The sequence below is a fragment of the Anas acuta genome, chromosome 23 (genome assembly GCF_963932015.1).
Source record: "Anas acuta chromosome 23, bAnaAcu1.1, whole genome shotgun sequence".
Classification (NCBI taxonomy): Eukaryota; Metazoa; Chordata; class Aves; order Anseriformes; family Anatidae; genus Anas; species Anas acuta.
This window is the reverse complement of record NC_089001.1, coordinates 6408480-6421916: the sequence shown is the minus strand read 5'-3', so window position 1 is coordinate 6421916 and position 13437 is coordinate 6408480. Positions and strand designations below refer to the sequence as shown.

Below are 13437 nucleotides of genomic sequence, written 5' to 3'. Positions count from 1 at the left end.
TCTGTTTCACCTGTACTTGAAGCACTAGCATTTTCTGCTTGTCAAGAGAATGGTTTATGTACTCTAGGGAGTGATAAAGCTGTAGGAAACCTGACAGTGGAGGGAGCTGGATGACGGTAAGGGACAGTGTCCAGCTTTTCTTCTTTTTCTTAGTGACCAGAAGCAGGTCTGAGAGCTGTGAGGCACCGTGGGATGAGCTGGTTTGGTCCCCAGCAGGGTGGGAGAAAGGGTCATTGGCAAACATCTCCAAGCCTGTTGTGCAGAGCCATCCCTCCAAGTGCAAAACCACATGGCAACCCCGAGCAGCTTTCGACCCAATGGCAGGGGTTCCTGGTTTGCTCCCAAACTGGAAAGGATTTCCCAGATAGATGCGTACTTATTGTATATATGGGGTATTCAGGCAGTGGCAGGAATCTGCTTCATGTGGGATGCTGGGACTTCTGTATTTTTGCAAGATTCAGAGGTACAAATTTGGGGAAAGTTTTAAGTACTGTCATACCTGGTTGCAGTATACAGCCTCAAAATCTGTTCTTGCCTTCCTAGGCAGCTGCTTGCTCAGACAAAAACCCAGCACTACATTTGTGTTTTGCGGTGGTGAGTGTCCAAATGTGGGGCAGATAAAATCCTACACAGAAAACGTAAAATCCTCATGCTTCTTACTCCCCCTTAGGCACTGGGAAAGGGGTGTATTTTATGTGTAGCACTGACCTGTTGCACAAACAGGTTTCCATGGGTTTACTGAAAGCTATGGATCTCTCTTTGCATCATTTGAGGGAATGGAAGTGTGGCTTGAAATCTCTGTGCTCTGCTGGGTTTGTATCTTCTATTTAGTTTATAGCCCCTTAGGGGAAAGATCTATATTCTATAATGTGCTTGTGCAGTTCCCAACAGACTAGGCCTGGGTTGCTGTTGGGGCCTTTAGTTGCTTTCATAATATAAATACAAACATTTATACATGTTTCTTCAAAAAAAAAAAAATAATTGCATTTTAAATTCCAATGAATAAAAGAGAATTATTTAGGAAAATGCTGTGTAAAATTTAACCCATCTTACAGTCGATTTTAATAATAGATTTTACACTGATCCCAAATGCAAAGAGGGAGCCAAACAACAGACATTCCAAATTTTGACTGTATTTACTAAGCCACTGCAGATCTGCATTTGGTCAGAGAATGATTTTTAAAAGGACATTACAAAATTTGTATGATCTTCAAATGCAAAATAATATTCTAATGCTCTGGTTGCCTGCACGGATGCAGATGAACACCCCTGTGCAATTCCAAAAGAAGTTATGAATTTTGTCTAGCTAATATGCTGTAGTTGGTGCTTTGAAAATGTCTTGGAAGTATTGCTTGCTTCAGAATATTTAAATAATGTTAAGGTTCAGGGACCTCAGAAAATATTTATGCCATTATGATTTTCTCAAAGCAAAACAAAGGGACCATCTATGATGCCTGTAAGAATAAAAATGCCCTTTAAATAGCGTGTGAGCCCTCTAGTGGGATTCACTGTGCTGTTCTAGTCCCCAGCCAAAGCAGCAAGCTGTTTTACCTGTCAGTGATAAGCACAGTCATTTTAGACCCCAATAAGCCTTAGCATTCTACCATATATCTTCTTCCATCCTCTTTACAGTGGTCTCTTCTTTCTGCAGACCTATAGTGTAGGCTACTTTTCTAGTCTCAACCTCCTTCTCAGACATTCTTTACACTGGGTGAGTAAATGTAAGGCAGAGTTAAAGCTAAGGTTCAAGGAACTTTGATTCTGCCCTGATAGCTCCATTCCTTGTCCATAAGAGGAGTCAGAAGCAGAATCACAGTGTGTCTGTTCTTACTTCCTTCCCTGAACAACAATAACAACAACAAAAATTCAAGTTTAAATGTTAAAGTTGAGATGACCAAATGGGGATTAGACAAAAAGTGGCATGTTTAAAGAGAAAAAATAAAAATAAAAAAGTAAAAGATGGGAAGAGAGGAGTGGAGGAAGAGAAGGATAGAAAGAAGAGGGAAATATCCCAGTGGTCACAGCTGAGTCAGGTTCAGAAATCACTGAAATCCCTTATTTTGCTTTTTCGAATGATTGCCAAAGGTGATTCCTAGACAGAGGCCCTGGGACAGTAATTGCTTTATTTCCAGGTATCTGGAACACAAACTGAAGCTGTACAGAGGATTTATTAGTCAATGCCAGGCTAGCTGCTTGTCCATTTTGGCCAGTCTAGCATAAACTTTCAGAAAACACCAAGCTCTTGGCATCCCCAGAGACTGCTACTGGAGCTGCTGGAACGAAGAGTCTTTGGACGGACAGTGGGAATGAGTACTGCTTCATATTCCTTGGCCTCTGTCACTTCCACAGTGAATACACTTAAGAGATTTTGTGAAAGAAGCCTATATCCCTTTACCTTAGTAGATCTACAGCATTTTCTTCCCCAAACCTGAGCAACTCCAGAATGTATAGCCACTTAAAAGTCTGAAGCAGGGGTCTCTGTGAATAGTCAAGGATTAACCTGGCATCTGAAATCCCTTCACACAAACCATTTGAAATAATGAGGAAATTTTTATATAGCTCAAAGTCTGCTTGTGGGTAATGCATGAAGTAAGAAAGGAGCTACATCCAATGAATACGCCATTCATGGCTCACAGCTCCCTGTTCTCATTTGATACTGTAGTTGTTTCCATACTGAATTCTTCTTTGTATGGCCCAGAGCTACAACTACCTTCTGCTGGGACACTTTAAATCCCTCGTCTTAGAACAGGCTGGGGCAGTACAGTGATGGACCTCCATGAGCTGCAGAGATGATTCAGTGCTGTCTCATTTCCCAATAAAAGGCCCAATTTGGACTTGGTAGGGAATGCTGGGTTACCAGTGACACAAAAGTAAGGATCTTCCTGCTTGCTGTCGTTAAAGATTTCACAGCATTTTTCTTGAGAAGGACAGTTCAGTCTCCTGCCCAGTTATGTTTTGGTAATGCTGTTCCCAGTTATGTCTGTCCTCTATTATCAGATTTCCACTGGGGTTAGATCTGGATCCAGCCATCCTGAAAACTTCCTCAGAAGGAAGGGAGGCATCCGTATGTCCACATGGACCAGCCCTGTCAGGTGTGTGGAGCACATGTAACATATCCCACAGGGTTAGTGGAGCGGCCTCTCTTCCCCTGGGGGACACCGGGGGTAAATCAGTGCTTGGTGAGGCCACCTCGGTCCCTATAGCTTCTTTTGAGATCACAGCCTTGGATATTTGTTGATCTGGTTTTGGCTTCTGAGACCTACAGAGCAAGTCAGAGGATCAGCAGGGCCATAGCTGCCAAGCCAAGAGAGATGACTGCATCTGCAAAGTGAAAAATGATCACAGAACTGCTGAGGAGATATCTTGCAGTGTCTGTGTTATTTTTGTTGCTTTGCTATATTGGTCATGTGGATGTGCATGATTCTTAGCAGAGAGTAAAGGCAGCCAACAGCCCTGTGTTGTGTTCATGTGTGCCACTTCATTCCATTGGAAAGTGTGTACACTCCTACACAGACAGGTTTTTTGGAAGATGTGCTTATCTGAGAGCCTGGATATATCCCGTTTTTCTGTATGAATATTATATAAGCAACGATTCTAGCATAAATACCGCACATCTCAGATGAGGGGGTTGTTTTCCTGGTCACCTCCTGGCCCTGGTCCATGCTGAGCCAAACAGAGCCCGACACCTCGAAACACGGATGCTCTCACTGCTTTGCTGAGTCTTGTCAGGACAGCCTGTACCTCAGGAAAGAATAAGATCCTTTGTGCTCCTCCGGTGCTTTTTCTCTGCCAGTACAGGCAGCATTTAACACCTGACACAGAGAATTTCAACAGAGAGTTAGAAATGATCACATTCCCTATGAAAACCCTGGTGTCCCTGCAGTTGCTCAGACTCTCCTCTGACTGCCACGGGGACATTAAACCTTCAGCAGTTTGCCTCTCTGAAGGCGGATTTTGGTTCCCTGCCTGGAAAAACAGTAGGCGAAATAGTAAAACCTTAAATTTGAACATGTGTAAGTTATACATCTTATTTCCATTTTCAAGCAACATTCCCTCAGCAAGACATGAGGAAAAAATTACCATCTGCCTTAGAATATCTCGGTGGAGCATTTATCTCCCAGCCATGATAACTGAATTTCAGTAATTTCTCCCCCCGCCCCCTCACTGCCATTCAGATTAAGAAACAAATTTGTTTAGTGTCCAAACTTGGAAGTCTTGCCAGCTGAACTCAGAGGGTGGGATTTGGTGCACTGTCATAGTTCTTACCCTTCAGCAAATGGTTTCCTCCCAAGCCACTTTTCTTCTGGCAGGGAAGAAGGATGGCTGTGCGATTAAAGCAGTGGGCTGAATTGCACTGGATATGGGCTCTGTGCTTGCTTTGCATAGAGACTGCACACTAATACTCCCTTGTAAAGATGAGAGCAATAATCCTGCCCTTCCCTAGTACATTCCTCAGGGTTGGGATGCTCTCTGTGCATGTGGCAGGCTGTAGACTGGTATTTTAAGTGACCTCTAGAGCTAAAAGCAGGAGTTACTACTGCAGCTGGAGAAAAACAAAATCTGCACTCCCTATCTGTGGTTTGTAGGCTCATAATTCTCCCAGAGCAGGACAGAGAAAGCCTCCTGCTTGCCAAGGGTCTGAACGTGGTCCAGGTCTTCGCACAGTGCCACCTGAGTTGCTAAATGTTCCCTCCTCATCACTCCATCACCTCAGAAGTAAAACTGGGGCCAGAGTTTTACTTTTTCACACACTGTTTCTGTGGTCTGAAGTCCTTGACTCATGCCTAAGGCACCTAAGATTTCTAGATTTCCTATCCAAGTAATAGACAAGCCTGGGACTGTTTAGCTCATAAGAACAGGCAAGATCAGTTACATTCAGCTGCGTCAAACAAGACCCTTTAGATACTGGGCTAATATCGTAGTGTTCTCCTGCAACTATCTGGTCACTTTGGCATGGATGCTTTGTGTCCTGTCTTACTGAAATTGTGTCACCGTGTTTCTGATTCACGCTACAGAAATGCCTTAGATCGGGAGGTGAAAAGTACGGCCTTCTTGTCAATTCCTAGACTCACCTGCCACAGAAAGACAGCATGCTGAGTTATTTTTAACACAGTACAAGAGTGGAACAGTCCAAGAAGGGCTCCTAGAAGCATAAAGCTGTGTCTGCAAGACTGCTAAGATGTAGCTGAGTACTACAGGGTGAAGGGAGGGGGCAAGTGATGGATAGACCTAAGACCTGGGTGGTAAGGACTTACATATACTCGTTTTTTTATCTGATTCATTAATTTTGATATTTCAGAGGTTTTGCATGTGATTCTACAGCTGCTGTTGCCTTTGACTGAAACTCGTTCTTCCTTGCACTTCCAACTCTTTTCTCAAGCGGATTTCACTATCAGAGATCACTTCTATGAGACGTGTGATTCATGGAACACCTTATGATACTTGTGTGCCAGGCCAGGAATGGCCTGGCCCACATCTACAGGAAGTTCCCTTCACGTTTCCCTTCCAGGATACTTGCCACTTCTGTAACCCAAATTTCTTTGTGCTACAGTAAGGATGAAAGGTGCATAATAATGACTAGTCATCTGTTTCCTTTCACATTTCAGGGAGTCCCCTGTAGACTGTAGTGTGAACAAATGCAGCAAGCTCGTCGGAGCAGGGACAGAGTCCAACCCAATGAGTTACAGCACCTACATGGATGAGAAGAATGGGCCTCCCCCCAACATGACCACCAATGAGAGGAGAGTCATTGTCCCAGCAGGTACCATGACCATCAAACTCTTTGTGTCATATTTCTTTGGACTGTCTTAACTATCCAGCTGAACAGATAAGGCTTATTTATCTACCCTCTGAAGTGTTCTCTTGCTTACAAACCATGTAAAAAGTAAGGAAAAAATCAGAGTTTCTGGCTAGTGAGAATTTCCTTTGTCTCAGTATACGATCTACCTCAAATCAGAAGAAGAACTGGATTATTACTGCTTTTTTTTCCATTCTTGCTTTTTTTTGCAATGTATCAGAGTAGAACCTGCAGTGCTTCCTGGGACATGCATGGTATGATCAAACAGTGAGTTCATAGGCAAGGACAGACATGAAGTGCACCCAAATTATAACTCCCATGGTTCTCTGCAGGATCCAGATGCACTTTCATGTCATGTTGATTCAAAATGAACTATTATGTTTTCATTTTTTGGTTGGAAGTAGAAAACTAGAAAATTGTATTTGCAGAAACTGCGTTAACCTTCCAAAAAAATCTTACAAGAGAACATTCCTGTCCTGTTCTCTGTTTGTATTTGATATCCACATCAGTTGTCTGAAATTGGCAGGATGCATAAAATGCATTTGGATAGTCAAGGATGAGAGCTGCTGTGGCAGGCAACCTGTGAAGTTTGAATCTGAAATGAGAGGGAGTCCTTCCCCTGTAAAGTTTTTAAACACCATACATGCAAACAAGTTAGCCTGGGAGCTTTCCAGCAAGGGAAATATTGTAAGTCAAGCCCTGGCCTGATTTACATACCAAAACTTCCACTGATTTCATGGGGGGGGGGGGGTCCAGCTTTTCACACAATGTGTCAAGGGTTGTGGCAGATTCAAGCAGTTGAGCTGTTGGCAGAAAGAAATGTACTCGTGGAATTCAGCTGTTTTCTGATCGTGGCTTGACCACGAACAGATGACAATTCCCAAGCATTTGTTTGCCATTTAGGATGAAAAGGAAAAGCTTGAACTGAATGTAGTGAAGGGAAGCCAATAAAAGATTGACAGCAAATCTCAAAGTACCATTTAAGCCCTTGTTAGGATCTGCTTAGAGAGACTGGCTAACTTAACCAGTGGCAGGATCAGATATGTTGCCTAGAAGGGTTTTAGCTGATACCTGCTAGTCATTATAAGGGATGCTAAAGATATTAAAGATGGAACATTTATCCCACTCTTTGCCATGCTATTTCTGCATATTTAGAAAGACCCAGGGTGGCCCTAAGTTTAGCGTTATTGAAACAGGGGAAATGACACTTAGTGCCCTCAGTGGAGAAGAAAAAAAAATCTCCTCATTGAAGGAAAGTGAAAAAAAGGACTTATTTTTCCCCTTGTGACTGTCTACAAATCAAAACCTTGAGATACTTGTGAAATAGCAGTGATTTACCAGACTTTGGAAGACAATAATGAGCATCATCCCAGATCTCTGGCTGCAGGATATGAAGCCCAAATCATCCAAGAAAGGCATTTGGAAATTTTAATGCAATCCAGAGTAAAGATTTATAGTGCATTAGGGTGAAGATAGGCAAGAATAATGTCACATTAGACTTGCAATAGTAATAATAATGAACTCTAAGCAATGTTTCAAGAAGGCAGTTTTTCAGAGACCATTCAATGTCTTTTGCAGTGATAAATGGGCTTGAATCTGAAAGTCAAAAGTGTTTGTTTAAAAAGAGACCACAAATTCATGATGCCCTCTAAATGTTGGGTTTTTACAAAACTCAAGACAAATGAGTCTTCCAATAAAAAAAAAAAAAAAAATCTGCCTTGAATAAATGCACTGTAAAATTTACAGTTCTTTTCAGGGCTTAGAAAGGAGGATTTAAATTGGTTGATGCTGAAAGTTAAAGGAGGTCTATCTTTCTTTCCCAAAGCAGACTTGCAGATGTATTGGGTTGTCGGTTCAATGTCTGTAATTCAACTTTAAATCATTTAGGTTAACTAGAAATTCAGAAATTCAGTGAGGAAATGTCACAGTTATAGTTTCAATATTCCTTGTGCTTACTTCTCCATTTCATGCTGTTACTCTAGAACTTAACTGCCCAGGATTGCACCAGGTACAGCGACTACCTGACCTCTTGTGTCACAGGGTTGCTGCAGCCCAAGTACACATAGCTTACAGTCCTGTTCTGAGGCATTATTTTACACTTTAAGTACGGCAGAGGCATTTCTTGCCCCTCTCCAAAGCACAAGTTACCAGCTGCGTGACAGCTACTTGTTTTTGATCCATTTTCTCTCCTACCTTGTGGCTGGAGGCATTTGAGCTTTGTTGTAGAGGAAAGTACCAGCTTTGACAGCCAGATCAAACTTCTCCAAAGTTTAGGCTTGACTTTGCAATCCTCCCCAGCCGCAATGCAACATGAATTTGAGGCTGAAATTTTTCTAATGGCATACATGGGAAGAAGAAGCACAGGAAGTATCTGAAAATGTAGATATGCTCTGAAAATGACTCTGTAAAAACAGTATCATGGCACAAGTTCTTGCCATGACTTTCTGATCTACTGCTCTTTTCAAAACTCGAAGGATGATTTCTTTTTTTAACTACTGATGCAGCAAACCATCACCATGGGGGCTGAAATTCCAGTCGGGTTCAATCTCTCTCTTACGTCATCACCAGTAATAAAGATTCCACAGCTGGAGCTTTGCTGACAGTTGATAATGATGCATGAGACAGTATAAAATCCACATTGCCATCCAATAGCTGTGATGGTTTTACAGGGCTAGAGGAGGTAGAATTGTGTTCTTGTCAGCAGGGTGAACAAATGTGACTCAGAGATACATGGCAAGCTGTTCTGTTTAAGCAATATTTTTTTTTCAGAGTCCCTTTGCTGACCATAAATACCGCCATCCTCAGACTCTAAAATGCCATCTGTTGGGACTTTGTAATGCACTTGCGAAGGATGGTGTGACTTATACAGCACTGATGTAATTACATAGCAGTGCAGAACTGAAGCTGTGACAAACATACGCTTTAAAAGGGATGAGTTTGGAAGCTTTTTATCAAAGAGAGAACAGCCACAGTCAAATGCCATTAAGATTGGTCCCAAGCAGTAGGTATAAGTTTAAGGCAGGAAGGAAACAGTTGAGTGAACTTATCCTGCCAGGGAGTCAGTATGATCAGTTTATGGGCCTTGTGCCCTCTTCTAGCACAATTCTTGCTCATCTTGGCAAAATGCTTTAGAATCAGTAAATTAAATCCATTTGGTTGTAGAAACAATGGTTAGTGCTTTGGTTGGACTACACTGAGCACTACAGACTTGAGGCTCATATATAATGTTACCACCCTTTGTGCTTTTCTGCCAGATCCCACCCTATGGACCCAGGAACACGTGCGCCAGTGGCTGGAATGGGCCATAAAGGAGTATGGATTAATGGAGATTGACACCACCCTCTTCCAGAATATGGATGGCAAGGAGCTCTGCAAAATGAACAAGGATGACTTCCTCCGAACCACCTCCCTCTACAACACAGAAGTTCTGTTGTCTCACCTCAGTTACCTCAGGGAAAGTAAGTGTTGCCCTGACTCATCCCAGCCCTATTGTGACATGCCGATAAGTTACATACGAGTATTGAAGTTCTAGGGCTCTTGTTGAAGACAAATAGTAGCAAGGATAAGGGGAAAAGAACAGAGAAAGGCAAACAGAGAGTGCAAACAAGGAAGAGAGGAATAAAAATCGGGTCGGAAAGCTTATTATAGCTTAGATTGAGTTAGCAGAGCTACAAGATATCAGGGAGGTGAAGAACTGAGCAGAACTCTTAAGAAGATTAGATAGTCTTACAGATAATAAAAACATCTGTGACTATATGATAAAAATATGTACAGTTGCTGTGGAGATTAAGCCAACCATTAACTGATGGGTCACAGGCAAATTATTCCGTAACTTTGCAGTTAGAGGGCTGTACACTTTCCCCCAAGGCTTCTGGTAATTAGTGCTCCACAATAGGACACACAACACGCCAGAGTTGGAGATTTTCTGTATTTCTGGAGACCCACATCTGTTGGAAATAGGAAAAAATACAAGAGTGATTCCCCAGATGTAAGTGCATTGAAGAAGGCATCATGTGAATGACCTAGTATTCAAAAACACCCGAGTTTTGTGCACCTCATTATTGCCACTCTCCGTCGCAAAAAAAACTATGTGATGGGTCCGATATTCCTTTTTGCTGTATTAAGCCCCTAAAACAGAAGCCGTGAGCAGTCTTCTGAGTAACTTGTATAAAAGCCTACTGCAGCATCCCAAACAGGAATCATCATGGTTAGCATATACTCTTGAGGCTGGGAAGTTTGAGACTTCCTGTACAACCATGAGCATGTCCATAGCTTCTGAATGTCCCCTCTTCATCTATAGAATGGAGGTGAAAGCATTTTCTTTCTTCACAAAGGTGTGCTAAGGGTAATTGCATTATGATGAGACCTGAGAACAGGATCTAAATCCCACATGCTTCAAATTTTTTTTAAGTGGCAGTTTTTACAGGAGTATAATTATTTGAGGACTGAAAAATCAGGGGAAGGTATCATAAAGAATGGTGGGAAGGCAGAGAAAGAAAGAAAAAAGCATATTTTCTCTACTGGGAAATCAAATTGTGATGTAAAGGCAGCTGAAGATGTCTTCATCTGGCCACTGCAATAAAGCGGCGAGACAGCATTTATTTAGGGTGTTTTCTTCAAAGCTGTTCAGCACTGGTCTCTCCCTACCCCTGCTAAAATCAGTGGGAGTTTTACAGATTACAGTGGGACAAGAGTTAGATCACAGATGGGTGCCTCTGCAAGCCCCACCTTTATTTTGTTTGAGAAACTGAGCCAAGGAAATGATTCACAACAAATAACTGAATTGTTGGATTTGAAAAGTTTTTGTCCCTTGTGACTTCACAAAAAAAAAAAAAAAAAAAAAAAAAAAAATCCCATCCAAAACAATTCACAAATTTCATCCTGTTTCAGCAGCAAAGAGCTTCTGGTTCACAGAACACTTCAAGATTATTGCAGGCACAGATAGTTTTCTAACTAAGGTTTGCATACAGAATTATACATTTTTATGGGAAATGTTAAGGCACTTTGTGAAGCCAATGTTGCTCTGAACAAACCTGCTGACTTTAGCTGGGCAACTCAGACACTTTGTAACCGGAAATGTTTTTAAATTCCCACAAGATAAATACTCAAGTGAGACACTTTCTTTTGAATTGTCTCATTGATAAGGCTTGAGAATTCACAGAAAGAGATGAAGAAGGAGTTGTGTGTTTTTTGAATTAAAGAAAGATGTGGAATTTGAAAAAGTTGACAGAGGAGTGGGATTCTTTTGTTGATTTAGCTCCAGACAGCATCTTCAATGTGCTGCCCACCATTTGGGATGTTCAAAGACATTATCAGAGGAATTGCATCCAATTGTTCTCATGAATCGTTCTCATGGCATAAGCCTGAAGACCTGGATTGAACCGCTGCCTTTACTATTGGCTGCCTTCCACTTATTTTGGAGCAAATTTCTGATTGATCTTACCTAACTTTAGATATCTGACGTACCTAAATTAAGTCTGGTCACACTGATCTCTGAAGCAAGAGCACACACTGAAATTCAGGATGGTAGACCCTTAATTCACCTGCCACATTTAATGCCTGAAATTAAACCTTTGCCTGATTTTTTTCTGTGCTTCCTTTTTACTTTCTCTAAAATGGAGCCAGTAATACTGCTTTCTCGGTCTTCTTATTGTCTTGGCTGTTGAGATGGCAAAACTATGGAACGGGGATTGTGCCTGATGTCTCTCAAGAGCCAGCACAATGGAGTCCTAACACAGTTGGAACATGTAACTGCTGCTGCAGTACATGCTGAATAATAATCATAAAAATATAATGTACTGCTAGGGGAATGCCTACAATGATTTCCATGCTATTAAGCTAGTGCAAAACCCAAGGAACTTTGCTGGATTCAGACAAATTAGTTACTTCACTTTTACTGGGATGCATACGAAAGGAGAATTCAATCCCACTCCATCCCTAGCTTTTATGATTACAGATTTCTCTCTGTTCAGCCCCTTGGGCTGTTCTAAGACGTCATACAAGAGCTGTCCTTATTAAAGCAAGCTCCTGTCTGAGTGGAGGTCGGGCAGCCTCTGAAGAGCATTCCTTTCCATGCAGCTGTTCCTAGTGCTGCCTAATGACAGTCTGGTTTCTGGATTGCTGGTTAACTCCCTCACGGAGTAACGCCTTCGAAAGGAGCTTATTGTTTTTCCAGACTGATTTCCAGCGGATGTTTAGTGCCGAGCCTCTGAGCTCAGTGCCATGGGGAGATGGTCTTTTTTCATGAATTTTCCCCTTTGTGAGACTGTTTGTTTCAGAGACATCCAGCTCCGTAACTGTGGAGGGCAGAGAATGCGTGATGGCAACAAAACACAGGAGAATTTGGGGGAGTCAGAGGTCTATGGGCTAGACTACATCTGCCCAGTCTCTTTCTTAAAAGGTATTTGTCCTCTCAGGGTGTTAAGTGATACTTGTGATGACTACTGAATCCTAAACTTTGATTTTTGTATTCCATGCAACAAAGCTGAGCTGAACTTTCAGAGTTTGTTTTCAGCATTTTGAACTCCAGATCAGGGTAAAACCATTATAAAGTAAGTTATTTTGGCACATCTGAGTCCAGACTGAAAAAATAAACTGGTAACATCTGCAAGACCTCAACAAAAGCTCAATCTTGGTTTGGGTAAGCTGTTTAATATAGATGAGACTAAGCACCTAAGCACTAAGATCACAGCACCTTTAGCCTTCAGACAAAATCTAGGTCTGGATCAGAACTAGACAGTTGTTTCTTGTTTCTATAACTAATTGAAGCACCCAGGAATTGACACATCTCTGATCCTTAGGAAATTTCAGACCCACAGAACTCACTCTATCCTTTGCAGTTATTTATGAGACCCCTGACTATTTTTTCCAGGCAACATACTGGTTTTGCCCCCAAAGCAATCATATTTCTTGAAGTGTTTTTTCAAGTTTCCTCTCTGGAGTTGTAAAGCCATGCCTTGTTTTTTTCTTTTGTTGCTCTACTCTCTATGCTGTCAGGCTCCAGGCTGCCGTGTTGGTGTCTTTTTCTGTCTGCCTGGTGAATCTTCCCCAGTCAGCCTGTTGGGGGGGTGGAAGGGAGATTTGAATGTTTTCATGCTATGTTTAGGATGAGCATCAAAAGAAACCTGAACTGTCGCCTCCTGTCCTTTTCTTCTCTAGTTATGGGGGTGAGTTGTGTGGGTGTGTACAAATGAAAAACGCCTGAAGGGGAAAGAGTGAGACTGTGGCTGGGACTGGAAGCAGAAAGCTGCTTTGTGGTTTTGATCCATATATTAATGCCAAACTCAGCTATACAGCTAAATGCAGCAGAACCCTGATTCTACGAGGAGATGTGGAGGGAAGCAAACACGGCCTTCAGAAGGTCAGGTTAAAAAACACAGGTTAAATAGACTTCAGGATTATGAAAGCAAGATATGCTGTGAGCTGCCTGCGAAAAGGAAGGCTTTATGGAGAAGGAACTCTCCTTTTCTGCTTTCCATTCCTTTTCCATCTTCCTTTTTAATTAATGCAGGAGAAATAAAACAAGAAAGGAGAAGAGCCATAAATAATATGTCTGATATTAATTATAAAAAAATTGCCCTGCACTTTTTACCAGTGTTTCCAGAAAGGGCTGATTTTATCTAAGCTGTCACTGGCCCAGC

At 41.9% G+C, this 13437-nt stretch overlaps 1 protein-coding gene across 7 annotated transcripts in view; it reads left to right on the top strand.

Annotated features, from left to right (window-relative positions):
• FLI1 (Fli-1 proto-oncogene, ETS transcription factor) overlaps positions 1-13437 on the top strand; it is an 89076-nt gene that overhangs the window by 53264 nt on the left and 22375 nt on the right. For all 7 annotated transcript variants that reach the window (XM_068659038.1, XM_068659040.1, XM_068659043.1 and 4 more), the window contains 2 exons: positions 5607-5761; positions 9052-9255. In XM_068659038.1, coding sequence (XP_068515139.1) covers positions 5607-5761; positions 9052-9255 — 359 coding nt within the window. The remainder of the gene's footprint in view (positions 1-5606; positions 5762-9051; positions 9256-13437) is intronic.